We start from the raw sequence: 25,519 nt of genomic DNA, 5'->3' as shown, positions 1-25,519 counted from the left end.
ATAAATGTAAATACAGTATCACTCTGATTTAAGATACACTACTGCACAAATGTTTGGAACAAGATTTGTTTTTTAATGTTTCTCATGTTCACCAAGGCTGTATTTATTTGTGACTCTGGACCACAAAACCAGTCATAAGTCGCACAGGTATATTTGTAGCAATAGCCAACAATACATCATATACTGTAGGTCAAAATTATTGATTTTTCTTTTATGCCAAAAATCATTAAGATATTAAGTAAAGATCATGTTCCATGAAGATATTTTGTACATTTCCTACCATAAATATATCAAAAATATATTTTTGTGAGTGGATATGCATTGCTAAGGACTTCATTTGGACAACTTTAAAGGCGATTTTCTCAATATTTAGATTTTTTTTTGCACCCTCAGATTACAGATTTTCAAATAGCTGTATCTCGGCCAATATTGTCATATCCTAACAAACCATACATCAATGGAAAGCTTATTTATTCAGCTTTCAGAGGGTCTTTGATCAAAAATACAGTAATATTGTCAAATATTATTACAATTGAAAAGAACTGTTTTCTATTTGAATATATTTTAAAATGTAATTTATTCCTGTGATCAAAGCTGAATTTTCAGCATCATTACTCCAGTCTTCAGTGTCACATGATCCTTCAGAACTTATTCTAATAATCTGTATCATGATTTCCACAAAAATATGAAGCAGCACAACTGTTTTCAACATTGATAACAATAAGAAATGTTTCTTGAGTAGCAAATCAGCATATTAGAATGATTTCTGAAGGATCATGTGACACTGAAGAATGGAGTAATGATGCTGAAAATTCAGCTTTGCTATCAAAAACATTTTTAAAAAAATCATGATTCCAAACTTTTGACCGGTATATTCTCAGTTGTATTCTGAAGGAAATGTAGATTTGCATGTGAACCCAAGAGACCGAAGGCGATCAACACTTTAATGTCATTGTGCAACACAATTAATTCCATTTTCTAAGCTATTAGGTTTAGATTGCTTATCAAACTGCTCATTCAGATCGTTTCCCTCTGCACTGCATCAGGGGTCACAGCCAAACGCTTTTCCCGGGTGAAGATAGAAAGAGAGACAGCGAACATAAGCCTAAGTGATTAAGAGAAACACTAAAGGAAAAAGACATCAGTAATAAAGGACAGGCTAAAAAGGCAGAAGCTAATCCGAGACAGCTTGCATGTGCCGGGCTCTCCTGTGACAACCACGGCCGCTACGCTGGCATATTAACGGAGCGCTGCGGCGTTCCTGGCCTGTCCTTTTGCTGGTGGGATCATTCAGTGTGCGGCCGCATTGTGTAGGGCCTGTCCGCTGCGGCAGCGAGGAAACTTGGACAGCCTGCTATTAAAATCGCTGGCCATCATGTGTCCCAGCATGCAGCGTGGCATACTAATGACCCAGACACGGCCTTCTGACGCTGTGGAGATGAGCGCGCTGAATGAATGAAGGTGCTTTCAGGGTGAAGCTGGCGTTATCTGAAAGGGAAACATTAGCAGAAACATGGACATCACGCTTAGAAATATCAAATATTCGACAGTGGAAATGAAAAGAAAACACAGGCTGGGTTGAAAATGTTGAGAATGACAAAATTGCATACTGTTTACTTTTCCTTGTGGAAAAGAAGTGCACTTAAAGGGATAGTTCACCCAAAAATGAAAATTAGCCCATTATTTACTCACCTTCAAACCATCCAATGTGTATATGACTATCTTCTTTCAGTCGAATGCAATCGGAGATATATTTAAAGCTATGTAAATATATATAGATATATTCCAAGCTATCTAATGCTGTGAATGGCGGGCCCGATTTTGAAGCCAAAAAAAAGTGCATCCATCCATTGTAAAAGTAATCCACACGGCTCCAGAGGGTTAATAAAGGCCTTCTGAAGCGAAGCGAGGGGTTTTCGCTTTTTTAAGGACTACAACAAACAGCTGGTAGGGACTACAACAAGCTTCTTCCCGTGTTGGTGACATCACAAACCCCAAAATGTACAGAAACCCCGCCACCGAGAACACACAACAAAGGGTGCAAGACCATGTTGGGCTGCTTTAGAGAAGAGGAAGAGTTGTTGTAGTAGAGTGTTGTTGTCATGCTGTCATTTTACACCGGACTGCTTCACAAACGAGGGTCAATTCAACGCTGGATTTGCACAAAAGATTAACATGACGGCACATGCAAGTCGATGAGTTGAATCAACTCCACAGCAACTACATAAATTTATCCACTAACCATTCAGAAACGTCCAGTTTCATTCTAAAAGTTGTAACTTCTTCCTGAGTCTCTCCATCAGTGTCGACTCCGGTTTGAACAATGTAAGGCTGAACACCGTTACTGACAATCCTCATTTTGGCTGCGTGAGATTCTCCAGCTTTGTTGTTGTTGAGCAACCGAAACGCGAGCTGTTAAATCTCCGCCCTCTTCTGGAAAGGGGGCCGGGAGCAGCAGCTCATTTGCATTTAAAGGGACACACACAAAAACGGCATGTTTTTGCTCACACCCAAATAGAGGCAAACTTGACAAGCTATAATAAATGATCTGTGGGGGATTTTGAGCTGAAACTTCACAGACACATTCTGGAGACACCAGAGACTACATCTTGTGAAAAGGGGTCCCCTTTAAGGATATGACAAGACATATGACATATGTACGCAATTTCCCTCCGGAAATCCCTCCCGGTCTAAAATATAAACACTTATAATAGGCTTACCATAGAATCAGGGTAAGACAAAAACACATTTCTGAAGAAGGATTGATGGTGTATTGACCATTATTTAAATGTTGTTAATTCTGAACCAAAAAAAAATGACATAGTGCACCTTTAAAGTATATTATTTCCGTAATAACTACTCTTTTTAAAAGTATGGTAAAGTGTACTACTTTATTCACAAGGGACTTTCTCCGCAGTATCTATACATGCCTGCTAAATTTAGTGGTGTTTGTTAAGGGAAATGTGTGTTATTTTACTAAGTGATCAGACATAGTAAGATAATTAGAGAGTTGGCAATGATATTTTAACAGACACACACAGCTAAAGTAGTTTTTTCAACATTTATCATTTGCAATGCTGAAAAGTTAAACATGGCAGCCTAATAAGGCCAGCATCAGAGAGAGAAAGTAATTACTGAAAATCTTTGAATTAATCAATTCATTTTTTATGAGACATTTTTCAAGAAAGAAATTTCAAAAATGCCTCACTATTGGAAAATCTGCTTAACAATCATGAATGTGCCTTTTTTTGTGTGTGTGGCATTACACAAAAGCAAAGATTCAGTTATTGGTATTCGAAAAATTGGAAATACCACATTCACAGGCATAATTGTCACCCACTATGAATTTATTCTAACTTAAAAGTGTCTGCATGATAATAGGGGATTTACAACGTAATGTGAGGGATATTCAGCTGGTCATGTGATTTCGACAGCAGGGAATCATTTTTATGCAGAATAAGCTTTTCCCCATGTGATTGGACTTGAATTTATATAGGTTTCACGCATACTATTCATTTCTGTGTGTGTAAAATGGAAAAAATAATTTTGGCTACATTCACACAGTTATTGTATTATAACAGGTGTGAGTTACATACATTCTAGCAGATGTGAATGAGAGGCTGTGCAGTAGATTAATTTTAGTTTTTCGACAGCTAAATTCCGTATCCATAAATGCAGATTCTCAGGAAATTCTCACTGTTATTTTAGTTTTATAAATATTTAGAATTAGCTTTTATTTTTATATTTTTAGATTTCACGTTATTTTAGTTTAAGTTGTAGTAATTTCGCTGTGCTTTTGTTAGTAATATATATATATATATATATATATATATATATATATATATTTATTTTTTTTTTCTTAGTATTGCTATTTAGGTTTAATTTGCTTTTATTTCAGTTTTAATTTTAGTTTCTAATTTATTTCTAGTTAATAATTTTAGTGCTTCGACTTAAATTTATTTCCATTTATTGCCAAGGCAACATTTCTAATTTTCATTTAGTTTAAGTTTTTTAAACTAATATTTATATTTTATTTTATTTCAGCTTTATTTCAGTTAGTTTCAATTAGTTTTAGTTTTTAGTTTTATTTTGTTTAGTTTTAGATATTTTACTACTTAAACATAATGAAAATGAAAAATATTGCCTTGGCAAATAGCTGAAATAAAGAAATAAAAGCTTTACATATATATATATATATATATATATATATATATATATATATGGGTCAATGACATGATGAGTCTTTTTTTTGACCAAAGGCCTTAATAATAATTAAAAAAAACATCCAACATATGACATCCAATGTAAGGTAGCACAACTAGATCTCTTTTATTGAATCCAAAAGATTTTAATTATATTTTATTACATATAAAGGTATTTTAAAGATTTTGAAGTGTCAAAAGGTCATTCAGTTTAACCGTCCAAAGGCCAATACAGCCATTTCATTTGTGATTAAAATATCTTAAAATGTAATAAATGTATATATTTTTTATTCTGCCATGATTTTATAACATCATATATCAACATAGTGCAAAATGGTATTAAAATTATGTGTAGAAGACGTTGCTTTGTTATGAGAAAGAATGTCCGGAAAAATGAATTTCATTGATGTCATTCGGAGTAACCAATATAAAGGGACCATTTTGGATCAAATCATGCGGTCAATATCATGTGACAGGATGTGTCATTCAGACACCTGCAAAGGACCACATGGTCATGAAGCAACGTAACTAACTCTCTTTTAACTATTTGAAAAATTCATGTTTTCACTTGCTCATACGCATGTCCCGAAACATCAGGTCATTCGGTACAACCGCTATAAAACATGGAAAATGTTGTAATATTTTAAAAAATTTTACTAAATATAAAATGTTTGATTGTCCTTTTGCTAGCTAGCTAGATATCAGCCTGTTAGAACTGTTTAAAAATATCGTCATTCGGTATGACCAAAAGTGTAATTTAGTAAAACCAAAATTTTTGTTAAACTGAATGACTTTTTTGGTGACAAATTTTGTCCATCTTGTAAAAATTGACAAATGCAGTGTTAATTTATTATTAAAAAAAACACAATCTCATTGTTAACACTCAATAAAACTTCAAAATTAATTATATCTTCATTATGTTTTTTTTACACTTTTAAAAACCTTATTTGTCAATGACCTATATATTGTTTTATTTCAAGTAATGAAAATGTTTTTATGGTTTCAGTTTTAATTTTAGTTAACGATAATAACCATATATATATATATATATATATATATATATAATATATAATTTTTTTCAGCAAAAATATCTGTTTTGCCATGATATTAGATTATGGTCATATTGCCCACTTCTAGTAGTAAGCAGTAGGATTCATCCAAACACAGCCAATATTTGTTGTGTGTTCAGCTCTCAACAGGAAGCGTAGTAGATATCCACTCCAAAGCTCTGTATTGTGAAGAAGAGGAGTTTCTAAGGCGCAATCCTGTGCATCAACTGCACTTAGCTCTTAACACAGAATGCTGGCAAGAGCCCAGACGCAACCCACTATGAGTCACATCTTTAAAAGCTCTGACCGCAGCAGCCAAAAGTAAAAGCTCCCAATATTTGTGATTAAACCGGGATGGACAACAGGCGTGCAAAGCCAAAAAGCCTTTTATTTTTAAAATATTCATCACTCCCAAGCATCTTTAATCCTGTTTTCAGAAGGAATGGGGGCGGAATGGTGTTTGTGAAGGAAACAACACCATAGTCCAACACTTCAGTGGGAATGTGATCAGAAATGCTGTTTTAAGCATACGCATCTTTTTTTTTTTGTTAGCAGTTGTCCTCCTATGTTCCCTTTGCAGTTGGTTTAAAAAGGAAAGGGAATGGTTAAACTTTAATCCCATTTGCATTTATGGATAATTGATTGCTTAGTTGCATACTGAATGATCGCTCCAGCAGTCCATTAAACAAAGAAATAGGATTGACAAGGCTGTGCAAATGGGGTTTGTATCCGGCAAAGGTCGATCGCTAACTCTAAGTCCTTGTTCCCAGATGAATGCAGTGAAACGCAGCTGTGCGATGAAGACTCCGCTGCATGAAGATTAATCCAACCTTGTGGATCTTACAAATCCGCACCTATGTAAACAATGCGATGTGATTTAGATGCACATGAACACGTCAGCCTTCAAAATGCACACGAAAGCCCTGGAGACGATACTAAAAACCACTTTTGTTAAATTGCCAGAATGCAGTCATAATTGAAGCGCGTAAAAGGACGTGCAAAGCAAGGAAATTAACAAGAGATTATATGCATTTGAAATGCTGTTTAAAGTAGACCCGTCCTCTCTCAATGCAATTGTAAAAAGTGCAAAAGTGGCAATTTGTTCAACACAAAAGAGCCATACGCTCATTTAAATGCTTCTAAGACAACATTTTCACTTCTTTATTTCCAGCTAAGTAATTAGGCAAACTGAGCCTTGAAGTCGTTCTACAGGCCTTTTATGTGGACCCCCAACTTAGCAAATTTGCATAATCGTTTTCTTCATTTAGGGTAAACAGTGGCCAAGAAAGGTATTTGAACACACAAGTCACACTTAAAAATGTGTGAATGTCATTGCATTAGATGCAAAAAAAAAAAGACTAAACATCAAACATAGTAGCTTATATATAAACTATAAAAAAATTAAAAGTAAACATAAGTCATTTTTTAATAAAGTGTGGAACTTTTTCTGTTTGAATTGTGGCCTACGCACCTGCCCACAACTATCCAGGTGTTTTCAGGGTTTTTTTTAATGAAAATATTGAATAAAATATTAAAATAAAAATTAAGACAAACATACTGTGTGACTTTGTGTTTGTTTGAGGTTAGTGGAACATTTTGATAGTTTTTTCTACACCATTGTTTTCTCTTGAGGAACTTGAGGAGAACTGACTTCATACAGTACATCCACTAAAAATCACCAAAACACAAGCTGATTTAAAGTGCCCCAATTATGTTTCTTTGGATATTACCTATTTTGTAGTGTGTAATATAGCTGTTTGTGAAGTTAAAAGCTCAACAAAGTTTTAAAGATAAAAAAGTGGAGTTGGGTCATTCCGTGTCAAATCAAACAAATTTCGGAAACTTCCCTGGATCAAATTTTGCATTTTCTTCATATTTTTTCTGTAGAAAGACAAACATAAATAGTGGTGAAAGCCAAAATATTAAATGTCACAGATGTATATTTACTGAGTAATCCACTATTTTGTAGAAGGGGGTCAAAATTTGGAGCCAATTTACAGGGGTGTAAAAATGACTTTAGAAAGATGGCAGCATCATTATTTTATTTTTACACAGAGATTGGTAGGTCTATTAGTAAAATCTGTAGACTTTAGCAATCTTTGTTTCATTATATGCCAACAGTGACAGTTCAAAAATGGCAAAAAGCACTTCTAGTGGGTTTTTTTTCCTTAATTTTTGCATGACCATAACTCAAGAAGTATTAAAGATATCTTAATATCCTTTTAGATTCTGGTTCTTAACAAACTTTCCTTTTGGTATCTTCATTTTAAAGGCCCTTAATGGTTCAATCCCAGGGATATGGAGATCTTAATGCGGCTTCATGAGTAAATTGTACACATTTTCAGTGGTCAAAAACCTAATGTGGGTCACTTTGCATTCAGCTGATTTTTTATTATTATTATTATTATTATTATTAAAAAAAGGAATATCTGAAGAGCAAATAATGTTGAAACTAGAAATGCATCTCATGTTTTTCCATTGGAATGCATAGAACATACCTGTTCGAGTGACAGAAATATTCCTTTTCCAAAGTTTGCATGCCTGTAACTCTAAAAGTATTCAAGATATCTTAATATCCTTCTAGATTCTCATTCTTAATAAACTTTTCTTTTGAAGTCTTAGTTTTCAAGGCCCTATATAGTTCAGTTCCATAAATATGGGGATCTCAAAGCAGCTCCATGTTCAAATTGTTGAACTTTAATCATTTAAAACTTAAATATCTTTATGTGAAATGTTTGCTCGAGCCACACGGACACCACATGTCCTTCCACTGGAGCATCATATTCCGTAGATACTTTATGCCCCCATTTTAATATTTTATGCAAATATGATTTATTTAAAAATGAAACATGCCCACAATGTCTGTCTTTCCTCACACTAATGCACTGACATTCATTTTTAAGTGTCCGAACACTTTTTAGCACCAGTGTACTTACAAATGCCATAATGTGCTGTAGGAAGCAGGATGGGAAACGGAAACACACAGATGGAGTGCCATTACGGACACACACAGTCCACTGCCCACTTCCTAAAGTGAATTTCATAAACATATCTCAGTCGCCGTCATTGGGACTGGAAGGCAGGGGCTGTATTTAATCTGACAAGCATTCGTCGTAAATCGATCTGTCTTCTGTTGGGTAATGCAGCACAATCCAATTGCGGGCTGATGGAACATGCACCATGTCTCTGGACAATGCGTCTCTTCTCTTTGTTTGCATGGCGTTAGCGTCCGCGAGTTTAACGCAATCGGTTTAGAGAGTTCACAGATGGCGAAGGCGCTGCTAATCAATCGCAACAGATTGTGTTTCAGTTCTCTTAGCTATCAAAAGACGCTTCTCTGTCTTTCTTAATCGCTCAGAGGAAGCTGTTCATGTGATGCAATTAAAAGGTGTAATTGACAATACTATTATATCATTCCCTGTCCACATTAGTGGCATCGCCATTAGTATGTTGCACATCGGAATATGCCTCACCAATCATTACATTGCAGGTTGCATTTATCATCAGTGTCTTCCTCGCCAGCTATTTTCTTTCAGATCAGATTTCATTTGTTCCTTTAATAAACTAAGAAGCTAGCATCAACCTGTGCAGTTCATTGTACGCAAACTTACCTGCTTATCTCACGCATTACTGCTGGGGTCTGCTTCCTTTAAAACAGTCAGGAGCTAATATTACTTAATTAGCACATAATTATATACAATTCAAAGCAGCAGTGAGGCAGAGGTTGGGATGGCGGAAGCCAAACGCGCGGTATCAGCAAAATGGCTGTAATGCAATAAGTGGTCTCCACTTAATGGAGTCAAGCCCTCCATTTAAGAGAATAAAAGCAGTGGTATGTAAGTGCTTTCTCTCTAGAGCCCGGGACTGCATATAAATCAGGTCTACAGAGTGGCCGACCAACCGCTGCCATGTTCAGATGCTGCTTATGATGATATTATAAATGTTTGTATCTGTGTGTGCTTAACGCTGTCTGTGGCATGTTTTCTGCGCTTTAGTGTCAAACAGTACGGCCCGCTATCCTTCACTCTGAACAATGCTGGGTTAAAAACAACCCAAGTTGAGTTGAAAATGGACAAACCCAGCAATCGGGTTGTTTTAACCCAGCGCCGGAATGACAGTATAGTTCCTAGTCATATCGGCCTAGAAAATCGCAACTTTTAATATTCCGTCGGTCTTAGTACACGATGTAACTACAGAAGAGTCAAGTTTTAAATAGGAAAAATATTGAAACTCTTTGGTCATTTTTTAACGAGATGCTAACGGTCTAATCAGATTCAATGAACTATGCTAAGCTATGCTAAAAGTGGTACCGCCAGACCCGGAGATCGGCTGAATGGATTCGAAAACGGTAAAACTCAACTGTTTAACTCTAGGGGAGTTGGAAAATGGGTCTATTTTCAAAAAAAGTGGAGTGTTCCTTTAAAATGAACCCAAAATAGGTTGGAAATTAAAAATCAGACACATAATTACTACTAATAATCAAAAGGTGAACATTTATTAATAAGCAATTTAATAAATGTTTATTGTTTAATTATTATTCATTAAACTTATTATATTAATAAATGTTAATTTATTAAACATTAATAAATGTTAATTTCCATCATATTTTGGGTTTATTTTAAGCAAAACTACCCAGCAGGTTGGGTGAACAATTAACCCAACCGCTGGGTTAAAACAGCCCAAATGCTGGGTTTGTCCATTTTCAACCCAACTTAGTTTGTTTTTAACCCAGCATTTTTTTTAGAATACACCACACAAGTCATATGGACTGGTTAAGTTGCATTTTCGTTTTACAAAACAATTCTTTTGTTCTCCACAAATGTTCATTATGGTTACGCTGTCCCTTTAAGGTAGTGAGCGTACATTTTTACTTCTGCACTGTAGTAGGCATATCATTTTCATTCAGTGTTTCTATTGCAGCATCACTGTCATCTGATAAAAAGCATGTTTGACATGTTACAATACCTCTTGCACAAGTGGTAAAATGGTTCATTTATGAGCCCTGGTTACTCTAATGATGAACTCTAAATGATGTTATCACATTTTGCATTCCAAAGGTACTAATTACAACCAAATTAGACTCAAAGGAGTAATTAGGGTTTCTTTTGTGAAGGTTGTTGGAGGGAAAAATCTCAATCTGAATGTGATGATAATTACCGAAACTATAACACTCTTCACATTCAGTGTGATCTTCTGATCTTTATGCCATATCTAATATTATTAGCATTCTCTACCGTCTTCCACCTGGCAGATGCATTTCCTGTTATTTGCGAATGCTCGTTGTATTGGCACCGTTGAAGAGAGTGAGCGGGTGGCCGGCTTGCCAATCTCATTCCATTTGCTGTGTGTTAAACTTTTGATTGGCCTGTTGCTGCAAATGGAGAATGTATTTATGGGGTTGATTGCAGAGCTCATGGGCCTCTTACGAGAGAGGAGAACTCATTTGCAGTCCACTGAAAATACATTTCACACACTTTAGATAGGTTTTATCCGTGCACGCTGCACTCGGTTGGACACTGCCACAATTTAAGGCTGCATTTACACTACGGCACAGATCCATATCCTATTTTTCTTGTCTATTTACATTCTTTCAAGATATAAATGTGTTTTTACATGAATACACCACAAAACAGCCAGTGTCCAAATGTAATATTATATATTATTTGTTTATTATTTTAACATATAATATGTTTATATTACTATAATATTCATATATATTACATATATATTTATTACTTTTATTAATATATTATTTTTATATTTATAAAACAAATTATTCATGAAAGTAACAATGATTTAATTATTATTATGATTGTTATTGGGGAAAATATTTTATATATATATATATATATATATATATATATATATATATATATATATATATATGGGTCAATGACGTGACGGGTCATTTTTTTTGTCCAAAGGCCTTAATAATAATAAAAATAATAATAAAAAACAAAGATATGATATCCAAAGTATGTAAGGTAGTACAACTAGATCTCTTTTATTGAATCTAAAAGGTTTTAATTATATTTTGTTACATGTAAAGGTATTTTAAAGATTGTGAAGTGTCAAAAGGACATTCGGTTTAACCGTCCAAAGGCCAGTACAGCCATTTCATTTGTGATTAAAATATCTTAAAATGTAATGAATGTATTTTTATTCTGGCATGATTTTATAACATCAACAACATCAACAATTATGTGTAGAAGTCGTCGCTTTGTTATGAGAAAGAATGTCTGGGAAAATTAATTTTATTGATGTCATTCGGAGTAACCAATAAAGGGAACATTTTGGATCAAGTCATGTGGTCAGTATCATGTGACAGGATGTGACATCATTCAGACACCTGCAAAGGACCACATGGTCATGAAGCAAAGTAACTAACTCTCTTTTAACTATTTGAAAAATTCATGTTTTCACTCGCTCACATGCATGTCCCGAAACATCAGGTCATTCGGTACAACCGCTATAAAACATGGAAAATATTGTAATATTTTAAAAACTAGTAGTAGTTATTATAAAATGTTTGATTGTCCTTTTGCTAGCAAGGTAGGTAGCTAGATATCAGCCTGTTAGCATTGTTTAAAAATATCGTCATTTTGTATAACCAGAATTTTGGTTGAACTGAATGACTTTTTTGGTGACAAATTTTGTCCATCTTGTAAAAAATGAGAAAAGCAGTGTTAATTGATAAAACCACATAATATCATTGTTAACACATAACAAAACTTCAAAATTAATTTCCATTATGGTTTTTTTTCTACACTTTTAAAAACCTTATTCGTCAATGACCCATATATATATATATATATATATATAATTAGTATTATTATTATTAATAGTAATAATTATTTTACATTTATCAAATAAATTATTCAAATATATAATAATTGAAATTGAATAACTGGTTAAATTCATTAGCAATTTTTGCAACACCCACATAAGAGATACAGCCGGCATCCTACAGCAGATCTCTCTTTGAAATACAGCATTAATTCTAACCATGTTCCTCTTTGTCTTTTCTCTCTCTCAGGCCCCTCAACAGATGGGCACATTGGCGTTCTACAGGTATGAGCAGCCCATCGTGGACTACTGCCAGGCTCACCAGCCCCTGCACATGAACAGGGGCTTTGAGCCCCCGTCCCAGGCCCTCGAGGGGCTGGGGGCACGAGAACGCTGCGGCGTCCCATCCACTGGTCTCCTTCCTTCCGTGCCTGCAGCCCCTCTGTCAGATATCCGCACCCTACCGCAGTGAGCCGGAGATGGACTCATCCCTGTCGCCTGTTTTCCTCGCTGAATGTCCCCGGAGGGCGTACGCTCCACCCCCAACATGAACCCACCACTAGACTGAATCAGAGATATATGGGCCAGTGTGATAAACTACAGACTCTCAGGAGAGGACAGGATCGACTCTGTCTTTGTCGTGAAGTGGGCTAAAACACACTCTGGTTTGTCATCTGCAAGAATCATCTTCTGTACAATCGATGTGTTTGGAATAATCTAACAGGATGTTTTTTTGGGGGGGAGGGGGGAAGCATTTTATCCTGATGCTTTGGGCTTTTTTGTGAGCTCGGCCCTCTAAATGTTTAAAAGCATCATGCTAATGGCGAAACGTCTCAAGCGAGAAATAAACATCAAGGCCTTTATTGACTCAACAGCACGCATACTTTGACAGGCATACATTGGTGTTCTCCCAGAACCAGAAGTAATTAAACGTAAAACACCGTCCCTTAAATGGATTCGAGAAACCAGAGCAGCGAGCAAAGGAATTTCTGAGCAGGTTCTGAGCATAAAAATCTCTTTTATCTCTTTCTAATAAGGCCTTTCAGAAGGACTCCTGCCCCGTGAAGTCAGCGATAATTGCTTTATATAAAATTGCCCAAATTTAATTCCTCAAGGTGAGCTGACGAATTTGAATTGTAAATGATAATATGACCCTCACTTGACGGCTTCTCTATTGTGAATCTTTAAAACGAGTCTTGATCGTTTGGTATTATGATGAAAGAACCCATCACACCATGCTGATTTTACTCGCAAAATCACTGACAGCTGTGACATAATTTATCAGTGCTGTTTTACACCGACTGTGGCAAATGTCTGACACAATCTGTGAGGTATTCATATTGAGTTTCCTTTCACTTTTAGGATGTTAACACCAGGGTCATTCCTGTTAGGCCTTATAAATTCTTGAACTTTTAAAAAATAAATATGGCTGTGTGGTATTTAATTTATTTCTATAAAATGGTCTTGAAGACAATCAGGTCAAGATCAGGCACTAACGTGATTAATTTAACAATGGCAAGACATGAGAATGATATTTTTTAAATTGCCTTGTAAAATGTTGTTATCATACTGATTTTTGTGATTTATCAAGCAGGATGTTGTTTTCCCTCTAAAACGATGTCACTTCCTGGAGAATGATGTCATTAAGTAACTTTTTTGTTTGTAAAAAGCATTTTACAGATAACTAACAGAATGGAAAGCGAGGAAAATTAACAATTAAAACACCTTTTTTTATGGGACATGAAAATGCACTTAAATATAAAATTATTTTCACAATGGCAAGATAGTTTACGTGAGGATGATATATTTTTTAAATGGTCTTTTAAAGGTGTCATGAATTGAGAAATCAACTTTTCCTTGAGCGTTTGATATATAAGAGGTCATCATACTATAAGAATATCCTGTAAGTTTTAGAACTGAAAACTTCCTTGTTAGTCCAATAAAAGCTTTTATTGACACCAGGCCCAGTGAACGACTCGTCCCGGAATGTGCCTATAGATAGGTGAAACCCCGCCTACACAGAAGAAATCAACGCCTACTTCATCATTACAACATTAGCCCCGCCCACTGGCGTGTTAGTGAGATGACGAGGAGAGAAGAGCGATACAGGACTAAAAATAACATTACCTTTCAAAGGATCCTAAAGCTAGGAATATGATTATTAATTTTCAACAATGTGAATGTCTTATTTATTTGTATTTGGTACATTTCATTTTGGATTCTTTGGTAAATCAATTGCATTTCGGCACAGTCTTTGCAAAAAGACTTTTACGATTCGACAGTAATGCAACAACATGTAAGTAACTGTGATAATTCTAATGCCTGATCTGATATGTAATGATTCATGTACAGTCAGATGTTCTTTGTTAAAGAACGCTCCCTTTACAATCGTTGGAGCTGTCAATCAAACAGCGCGAGTGTATCAATGACTGAGTTCTGGACTTGCGCCAAACTCCCGTTTCATTCAACGAATCTCTTAGTTACATCGAGTTTGCACTGTTAGTTATGATAAAAGAATTCGTTAGTGTGCAGAAATTGAGTTAAAATGACGAGATCACTGCTTTCATGCACTCAACAACATGTCTGTGATCAGCTACAATGTTCATCACTGCAGCCTTTCATGCCACAATCTAAATATAATGCCATAGATCTAAATGTAATGCTATAATTAGTTCACAATTAGTTTACCTTGAGAGCTGTAATAGTAAAATCGTACTAAAAGTTTTCAAGAGAGTAATACATAGCTATATCATATTGCAATGATGTTAGCCAATCACAGTCTCACAGCAGTTCAAATAAGAGGGCTAAAATCAGGGCAGGAAAAATGCATTTTATTTCTAAATTATGACAATTTTTGATGTAAAAAGCATACTAACATTACAAGTGCACCCCAGGAAACATTAAAAAACAATGCAGTTCATGACCCCTTTAAAATTTTATCAAGCAGGATGTTGTTCTCCCTCTAAAATGATGTCACTTCCTGGAGGGTGATGTCATTAAGGAACTTTTTTGTTGTTGTTGTTTTTGTTTTTGTGAAAAGCATTTTACAAATTAAAAGAATGGAAAGCAAGGACACTGGAAAATTAACAATTAAAACAACTTGATTTAGGGGACATGGAAATGTCCAGCATAGCAGGAATGACCCACATCTGTTGTTGAAGCCTATTGGTTATATCTTTTACGTACCCATTATGAAAGTGGATGTACGTTGCAGTGTACTACGTTAGTACCATAAACTGTTAACCATCATCATCTTGCACCTCTGTCCCACGTAACACCACTGATTGGACATTGTGCCATATTTCACAGAGGCCCGGACGATCCATTAAAAGACATGGAAATGGATTCCTTTTCTTTCTGTTTTGCCACAACTCACATTCCAGCTGGAACTGTACAAATAAAGACCATGGGAGTGACCTAGAGACGCTATAAAGTGGGAGAAAGCACTTCCCAGACTGGACTTCTTGTCTTGTACATATTATGTAAATTAAAACAAGGATGTCTTTGCTTCTACAAAAACACAATCTTGTTACCTAGAAGAGGAGCCTTATCTTTAATCCAGGAGGAAGTGAACATGCATTCAGTGTGTGTGTGTGTGTGTGTGTGTGTGTGTGTGTGTGTGTGTGTTTGTGTGTGTGTGAGCGCGGGTGCATGAACTGAAAGTGCGAATGGAAAAAGAAGGAGAAGATGGCTGTGTTAGAATATTAGCCTGCTGTTTGAAAAGAACATTGGTTTTACATAATTGCAACATATGTTCGATGCATCTGTCAAGTGTGACAGTCAAACACCTGTCCTCTAATAATGATTACAGTGATTTTCCAACCAAATGTTTTTATACCAGTATTTATGTGAGAAAAAAAAGAAGATAACTAGTATATACTTTTACATTTTACATTCTCCCAACCCCTTCAATGCAATACTTGCGTCTGTAGAGCGGAATGACCCATTTCAGTTCTGATGCCAAGATTGTGATGATTATTTTAAGCATTTGACTGTGTTTCCCTGTATCTTAGCAATGAGGTTGATATATTTCATTTTGTCTATTCAACAGTTATAAAGCGTAAATTTGTTTTTTTAATATGCCTGTCTGTCTCTTATTTTCTCTATTTCAAGGACATTGATCTAGTGCTATGCACAACATGCTCTTATAGACGTAGAGTAAAAAGACTAGGTGCACCGTTGAACATCTTGTTGTTTTTTCATCATCTGACGCAATGAGCACCATGGTTTTTACGAAGCCATAGAAAGTTCAACCAGAAATATGTAATTATGCAAATATCTAACTGAAAGTCCATTCTTGTGTTACTGTGGCAGTACAGTATGAAGTTTCCTTCAAATGTTTGTGCAATTTAAGTGTGTTTCAAGCAGCTATAAAATTTCTTAGCAAGATTCTTACTTCGGCATGACAATATTTGACCTGAAAGAAAAAACTGATGGTAGAAGAAGACAGAAATGATACATAACTGGAACATGTAATTGTGTTGCATTATAAATTGTGTGAATGAGTTCTGACTCACCATAATGATGCAAGAAATTGAGCTTGAATAGTGGACCACAAAACCAGTCATAAGGGTCAATTTTTTGAAATTGAGATTTATACATCATCTGAAAGCTGAATAAATAAGCTTTCCATTGATGTGTGGTTTGTTAGGATAATATTTAGCCGAGATAAAAATATTATAAAAAAAAAAAGTGCAAAAAAAAAATCAAAATATTGAGAAAATCGCCTTTAAAGTTGTCCAAATGATGTCCTTAGCAATGCATATCCTCTCACAAAAATACATTTTTGATATATTTACGGTAGGAAATGTACAAAATATCTTCATGGAACATGATCTTTACTTAATATCCTAATGGTTTTTGGCATAAAAGTAAAAAAACGATAATTTTGACCCATACAATGTATTGTTGGCTGTTGCTACAAATATACCCGTGTGACTTACGGCTGGTTTTGTGGTCCAGGGTCACATATGCATTCATTTGAGTAGATACTTAGGGCCATAAAAAATATTTTTTCATTAATTTTTTTTCTGTTTTAAAACAATGAATCTGATGAATCTGGGACAAGTGTATTAAACGTTAGCAATGTTAATGTGCCCATAAAGGCATCTGTTGCGCACCATCTAGCTGTTTGTAACGCTAGAACGCATTCTGCCTGAACAGCCCCTAACATTTTATCCAGTCCATTTTAGATATTCATTTTCATTCAGTCAGTCATTCCACTAAGAAACAAAGAAAAAAAAACACATAACAAATGAATACAGCAAGTTTAAAATGCACCAATCCAGAACATTAAGGTCCTTAAGGAAGCAGAAGTACGCTCCGGTAAAGTTAAAAGCACAAATGGCATGCCGGTGATGAATGGTTATGTATTCCTCCACATTCAATACGCCGTTTCATCTATTACACTTCATTATAGCATGTGCATCCATCAAAACCTCTGGCTTTGTACTGTCAGTTTGATCACCTTCAATCATAGACGCTTGTACTCGCTCAATTTGACATTTGGGCTCTCACCCTGAGACTTCAAATTCTCAAATTCTTCGCCCATTAAGTTTTATTCCTCGGGGGAAAGAGTCGTCAATGGTGCAAAGCAGCCATGAGCGGAGAGGACAGGAGAGAAAAGAGCCCGTCTTGTAAAGATGCTAAAGCCTTTTACAGCAGCACGCTAACAAATATCTTATGTACTATATAGGGAGTAACAGGCCTGTCCCTGTTGAGTATTAGATTTCAATTTGCCTTGCTTTATTCACAGGACCTAGTTTTGAAGAGAGAGCAGACAAAAGTTCCTAGCGCAGCAGAAACTGCTTTGTCAGTATATTTCTCTGCCATTTAGAATCGAACAAAGAGTTTCTTTCCTCTACACTCTTAAAAATAAAGGTTCTTTATTGGCATTGATGGTTCCATGAAAAACCTTTAACATCAATGGAACCTTTTTATTCCACAAAGGGTTCTTTAGAGTGGAAAGAAAATGTTCTTCGCACTTAAGAAAAAAAAATGGTTCTTTTGAGAGCTGTTCATTGAAAGGTTCTTTTGGGATCCAAAAATGGTTATTCTGTGGCTTAAAACCCCTATTTGGAACCTATTTTAAGAGTGTACCAGCTCACAACTAACGTCTCGAAATCACGGGTATCACTTTGTGGTGGGGGCAGCATCACAAAATGGTGAAGGCTTGGCTCATAAATATTCATTTTAGGTTACGCGCATAATAATTTGTTTACTATTTTGATACATAAATAATATTGTGACATATTTAATTTAACAACTTTCATCCTGACTTACAAAATTTATATTACAAGTTTTTAATTAAATTTCCTTATTTTTTTTAAAACACTGCTTCATGAAGCTTCGAAGGTTTATGAATCTTTTGTTTCGAATCAGTGGTTCGAGCGTGTATCAAACTGCCAAAGTCATGTGATTTCAGTAAACGAGGATTCCTTACGTCATAAGTGTTTCGAAATTTCAGTGGTTCACCACAGGGGGGCGTGACTTTGGCAGTTTGATACACGCTCCGAACCACTGATTCAAAACAAAAGATTCGTAAAGCTTCAAAGCTTCATGAAGCAGTGTTTTGAAATCGCCCATCACTAGATATTGTTGAATAAAGTCATTATTTGTCGCTTCATAACACTAAGGTTGAACCACTGTAGTCACATGAACTGTTTTAAATACATCTTTAGTAGCTTTCTGGGCATCTGAAAGTGTTAATTATTGCTGTCAATGGAGTCCTCACTGAGCCATCGGATTTTATCAAAGATATCTTAATTTGTGTTCTGAAGATGAACGAAGGTCTTACGGGTGTGGAACGACATGAGGGTGAGTAATTAATGACAGAATTTTCATTTTTGGGTGAACTAACCCTTTAACAGCATTTACATGAATTAAAGGCACAATGCTATTTTTATATAATTTATATAATATTTTTTAGTTGATTTGGCATTTTAATAAAATGCTATGATATGGTGTCTTTGAACTTTTAAATCATTTTATGAAAATCCAGGGCATGTTTGTCATAGTATTTCCAGACTGACCTGGTTATCCTCCTCCATCTCATGAAAAGACAGAGACTAATTCAAGAGCCTGTATCTCTGCAAAAACATGACCGCCATGCCACAGTGAATCCTTTTTAATGTGAGAGTGATGTATGAGGAGAAACGGACAGAGAAAGAGAACATTCAGCTTAAGACCTTGGTGAAACTCAGATAAAACTTAGACTAACAGCCGACTGATGTAACTCGTACAGAAGTGAAGCTGCTTTGAAACTCATGTTCATCAAACTACAAGCGACTGATATAAGATGTTAAGCTACAGCCAAAAAAAAAAAAAAAGATAGCTTCGGTACTAAATGTAGCTAGTTATAGTAACTGAGAAACACATCTTGTTACATACACTGTAAAAAAATATTGTTGGTTAACTTAAAAAAGTATCCTGGTTGCCTTAAAATTCTGAGTTCATTGAAATTAAACATTTGAGTTAATACAATGAAGGATTTTGGTTTAACTTGATTTGACAAAAGAAAAAATTTGATAACAAATCATGAATATATATATATATATATATATATATATTTTTTTTTTTTTTTTTTTTTTTTTTTTTTTTACAGTGTATAGAAGATATAAATATATAATATTATATCTTATATGATATATTTAATATAATTTCTGATGGATTATAAAAAATCTAAAGACTGGAGTATAATGCTGAAAATTCAGCTTTGCATCACAGAAATAAATTACATTTTAAAATATATTCAAATTGAAAACTTATTTGAAAATGTAATACTATTTCACAATATTATAGTTTTTACTGTATTTTTCATCAAATAAATGCAGCATTGCTGAACATAAGATACTTCTTTCAAATACATTAAAAAATCTTAATTATTCCAAATTTTTGCCTGCCAATGCTTTTTTCACAGTTAGTTAAATTAAACAAATGCATTTACACAAATTCATACAATGAAATAAAAACAACAATATTCGGGTATATATTTATTTTACAATAAAAAATGACATGAATAGAGAGCCATGCAGAGGACAAGATCACACTTTTTGTTCTGTTTGATTTTCATTGTTCTTTTGGCACTTTACGTGACACAAAACAGGGAAAATCAAGGCTTTCTTATTTCTGAATTTATTCATTTGTAGGATTTCCCTCTCGTCTTCCTACTTGCATTATGCATGCATCAGTTTGAATTGCTCTCACTCAAGTAGACTAATACAATTTTTTACTGATTGTAATGGAACACTCTTATCTTATGGTGCTTTCATCTTCCTATAAAATGCCGATTGATGTCGTAGATATCACCTTAAATAATTGGTGCGATGTTTATCATTTCTTGGTTTATCCCCACAGCACCGCGCAAAACATTAAGCAAGAGTGATTATTCTCTATGAAAGCTATACCGTTTGAAATCCTGACACTTTCATCTGAGTTCAACACTGTCTGTTATGCTCCGGTATCGGTGGAGATGATCACAAGCCAAATGGAGCTGATACAGTAGTTAAGGCTTTTAACATGGCATAGGTTTTGCCCTGGATGGCTCCGAAACCACATCACAGTTTTACAAAATGGGGCCTTTCTTTCATTACGTCCCAGTGCGCCTGATCAGAAGTCAGTCTGTTTGTAAATTGGCCTCAAAACTGCTTTAAAAAGCAATGCTTCATGCAGATTTTGACAGAAAGAAAACAAGCCCTTTGAACTACATTCTAGAACACTTAAAGAAACAGATCAACCAAAAATATAAATTGTCACTGTTTACTCATGATGTTCCAAAACTGTATGCTGTTTTTCCGTGGAACATGAAGAGAGGCATTTTGGTTACCGTTTACAATGAATGAGGTTTCATTTACATTTTTAAAATCTTTTTAAAATTTTAAAAATGTGCTATTAGTATACTTCTTTTAAACTAAAAATAAGAAAGTATAGCCTACTTTCAGTCTACTTCTTATGTACTTCCAAGAAATATACTTTATGTACTTCTCAGAAATATACTTAAAATTGCATTTAAGTACTTGACTTACACTGACAGAAAAGATTAATTATATTTGGACTATACATATCCTCACTGAGCCATCGGATTTCATCAAAAATATCTTAATTTGTGTTCTGAAGATGAACGAAGGTCTTACGGGTGTGGAACAACATGAAGGTGAGTAATTAATGACAGAATTTTCATTTTTGGGTGAACTAACCCTTTAAATGTATTTCAAGTATAAAAAATAATACCTAAATAGGAACATAGTAGTATACTTAAAGTGCAAAAATAATATATAAATAGTAAGCTTTAAGTATGATGTTATGTTCACTTAAAGAAAACTTACAAGTATACTTGCAGTATAAAACTACTAAACTAGTAGTTTACTGAGGGTATACTTCAAAGTGTACTTCCATCAACTAAAAAAATACTACAAGTAATAAAACTGTAAACTACTAGTATACTTATAAGTTCACTTGTAGTACAGACGCAGTACAAATCAAAAACATAGTTGTGCACTTAAAGTTTACTACTGTTACTGTTACACATATTAAACGTATACTTTATACACTAAAAAGTGGGCCAATTTAGTCCCAAGCAGTATTGAAATAGTACAAGTTTACTACTAGTACATTGATATTAGTATACTTCATAAAGTATACTCAAAAATATACTTTAACATTACTTAAGTATACTTCATAAAATGACCTTGAAGTATACTTCTTTTTTGTAATGGAACATAGACAAACAATTAATTTTGTAATAACTAACATTAACAACAATTATAAATGCTTTAAAAATATGCTTCTATGCATTAACTAATGTTAACAAATGATACCTTATTGTAAAGTGTTACCGAGTGGATTTTATGTTATTAAAAATGTATGCTTAAAATTTGAGATGTTCCTTGCACACAGATAAAAAAAATAATTTGAACAACTTTTATGATGCTTTTATTGTTTTTTTATTGTGTTTTTGGAACTCATCAGATTATTATATACATGAAGATTGTTCAGAATTTCTTCTTTTGTGTTTCACAGAGAGAGAAAAAAAAAAAAGCAAGCATAAGGCTTGGAACAGCATGAGGGTAAGTAAATAATGACCAAATGTTCCTTTTATGGGTGAACTATTGCCTTAACTTGTTAAAGTAGGATCAAAACTTCCTTTATCCTGCGCAAGTTCTGCTGTTCTCATCACATCCAAATTAAGCCTCAGCTGTTTTCCTCGGAGTTCTGAAATTTAATGGGGACGACAAGCTTTTTCACGAGATGCTTTACTGGCTTTTCAGCTTCATTGACTACATTTGCCATAAATGCAATAAGAAATAGTTTCGTTCAGTGCTTTGAAACATTCTCCCTTTTTTACAATCAGTCAAGGTAATTATATAAAAAACTTAAATTGGAAAGCTCAAATGATATAAATGAAGACGAGAGACTTTCCACTACACACCCGTGGCAGACGCGTCCTATCATGTAATTGTGATTCGAAAGCTATTTGAGACTATATTATGCATATTACAAGATATTACGAGATATGAATGCAGCAGATCTAATTTGCAGGCTAACTTGTTTCCGGGCTCTGTTGCAGTGAGATGAATTAGACGTGGGTTGAAGTTAATTCTTTCGCACACGGCCTTCTATATGGTGTCAAATATTGTCTTTTTCTCAAATTGCACTGATATTTGTATTAAAATGTTTATACATGGAACAATTAGGCCATATTGATGCTATTCATCTAATCGGATTGCACTTGTGACACGTTTACTCTGGGGATGTGTGGCGAATGTGTAATGTTATTATGAACATGTCAAAGTCATGAGGACAATTTCTAAGAATAATTCAAGGACACTGGAGGTAAGATGGCTGAACAGCCCCTGGATATTTCTTAAACAGGTTCCTCTTGGCAGTGGGTTTGCGTCAGTATCACATATGTGCCAGGCAGATGGGGTAAGTGCTGCCTTGGCAGCAAAAACAGAGATGTTTTGGAGTACAGGTGTGTGTGATGTAAGTTGCCAATGTATGTATATATTCCAAAAAAATACATTTCCAGGTTAATTAGCAAAATGTAACATGGGAGCTGTTGATTTAGTCATTTACTCACCTTCATGTTGTTCTAAACCTTTCTTCAGTGGATATCTTTTCCATTTGGGTCATTCTGTGTCAAATCAACTACATTTCGGAAACTTCCCTTGTTCAAATTTTTGATTTTGTACAAAGACAAACATATATAGTGATGAAAGCCAAAATATTAAATGTCACAGATGTATATTTACTGAGTAATCCACTAAGGGGGTCAAAATGACATTTTTCACCTGAGATTTGGAGCCAATTTACAGGGGTATAAAAATGACTTTAGAAAGATGGCAGTAGCATTATTTTATTTTTACACAGAGATTGGTAGTATAAGTAAAATCTGTTGACTTTAGCAATCTTTGTTTCATTATATGCCAACATTCAAAAATGGCAAAAAGCACTTCTTGTGTTTTTGCCTCAAGTTTGCATGCCTATAACTCAAGAAGTATTAAAGATATCTTAATATCCTTTTAGATTCTGGTTCTTAAACTTTTCTTTTGGTATCTTCATTTTAAAGGCCCTTGATGGTTCAATCCCAGAGATATGGAGATCTTAATGTGGCTCCATGAGTAAATTGGTAGATTGTACACATTTTCAGTGGTCAAAAACCTAATGTGGGTCACTTTGCATACAGCTCATACTTTTTTTGCTTTTAAAGAGGAATATCTGAAGAACAAATAATAAAACTAGAAATGTATCTCGTGTTTTTCCATCAACTCATTTGCATAGAACATACCTGTTTGAGTGCCATAAATATTCCTTTTCCAAAGTTTGCAAATCTTCATTTTCAAGGCCCTATATAGTTCAGTCCCATATACAAAGCAACTCCATGTTCAAATTGTTGAATGTACCCATTTTCAGTGATCGAAAACCAAATGTGGTTCACTTTGCACACAGCTGATACTTTTTGCATTTAAAGAGGAATGTCTGAAGAATAAATCATGTTTAAACTAGAAATTTATCTTTTTTCCCCTCTATCAAAAGAATTAAAACATTAAAGCATAAAACATAACTCTCTGAGTACCAATAAAAATAGTTGAGGCACATTAACTTGCTCTCAAAAGTGTATTTATAATCTATATTTGAATAAGTTTCAGGGATATTTGGAAGATGGAATTTTGTTCCTTTTAACAGCATCTGAAGCTACCAAGAGTTCAAATATACCGCATTGACATCCCTAAATCTATGAGATTGAAGCATCGAGGGCCTTAAAAATAAAGATTCCAAAAGAAAAGTTTCATAAGAACAAGAATCTAAAATGCCATTAAGATATCTTTAACACTTCTTGAATTAAAGACTTAAACTTCAGAAAAATATTTGTTATGGTGCTCATAGAGAGGTGTGTTGTATTCATTTGTTTTGTTTTTTTAATAGAGGGAAACAAGATACATTTCTAGTTTCAGTGTTTGTTCTTCAGACATTTTTTTTTTTTAAACACAATAAAACGTTACCTATATTTGGTTTTTCACCATTGAAAGTGGGAAAAATTCAACAATTTGGACACATTGAGGTCCCAATATCTATGGGACTGAACTATATAGGGCCTTTAAAATGATGATTACAAAAGAAAAGTTTATTAAGAATGAGAATCTTTAAGGATATTAAGATATCTTAAATACTTTTAGAAAAAATAATATTTATGGCACTCAGACAGGTAGGTTCTATGCAATTGAGCTGATAGAAAAATTTCTAGACCCTACATTCCTATCCCTACATTTCTATACATTTCTTTTAACATTATTTGTTCTTCAGATATTCCTCTTTAAAAGAAAAAAAAAACATCAGCTGAACGCAAAGTGACCCACATTAGATTTTTGACCACTGAAAATGTGTACAATTTACTCATGGAGCCGCATTAAGATCTCCATATCTCTGGAATTGAACCATCAAGGGCCTTAAAAATGAAGATACCAAAAGAAAAGTTTATGAACCAGAATCTAAAATGATTTTAAGATATCTTTAATACTTCTTGAGTTACAGGCATGCAAACTTAAGGCAAAAAACACAAGAAGTGCTTTTTGCCATTTTTGAACTGTCACCGTTGGCATATAATGAAACAAAGATTGCTAAAGTCAACAGATTTTACTAATAGACCTACCAATCTCTGTGTAAAAATAAAATAATGATGCTGCCATCTTTCTAAAGTCATTTTTGCGCCCCTGTAAATTGGCTCCAAATCTCAGGTGAAAATTTTAATTTTGACCCCTTTCTACAAAATAGTGGATTACTCAGTTCATATTTTGGCTTTCATCACTATTTATGTTTGCCTTTCTACAGAAAAAAATATTAACAAAATCAAAAATTTGAGCCGGGGACCTCTGGTTGAGTTGACAGGGAATGACCCATATAATAAAAGTGAAAAACTCAATTTGACAAAAACACTTTTCATACAAGTAGGTCATATGACTTGTGAACTACATTCCCAGTCTTCCA

The 25,519-nt window shown here is 34.4% G+C and overlaps 1 protein-coding gene across 2 annotated transcripts in view; it reads left to right on the top strand.

Annotated features, from left to right (window-relative positions):
- The window catches only part of LOC127518108 (leucine-rich repeat transmembrane neuronal protein 4), a 136,853-nt gene extending 120,738 nt beyond the window's left edge, over nucleotides 1–16,115 (top strand). Inside the window, exon 3 of one of the 2 annotated variants that reach the window (XM_051904457.1) lies at nucleotides 12,288–16,115. In XM_051904457.1, the coding sequence (XP_051760417.1) occupies nucleotides 12,288–12,509 (222 nt within the window). In that variant the 3' untranslated portion in view covers nucleotides 12,510–16,115. The remainder of the gene's footprint in view (nucleotides 1–12,287) is intronic. The other variant, XM_051904458.1, reaches the window with a different exon arrangement.
- The last annotated feature ends 9,404 nt before the right edge of the window (nucleotides 16,116–25,519 follow it).

The sequence above is a fragment of the Ctenopharyngodon idella genome, chromosome 8, assembly GCF_019924925.1.
Source record: "Ctenopharyngodon idella isolate HZGC_01 chromosome 8, HZGC01, whole genome shotgun sequence".
NCBI lineage: Eukaryota > Metazoa > Chordata > Actinopteri > Cypriniformes > Xenocyprididae > Ctenopharyngodon > Ctenopharyngodon idella.
This window is presented reverse-complemented; position numbering and strand designations above follow the sequence as displayed.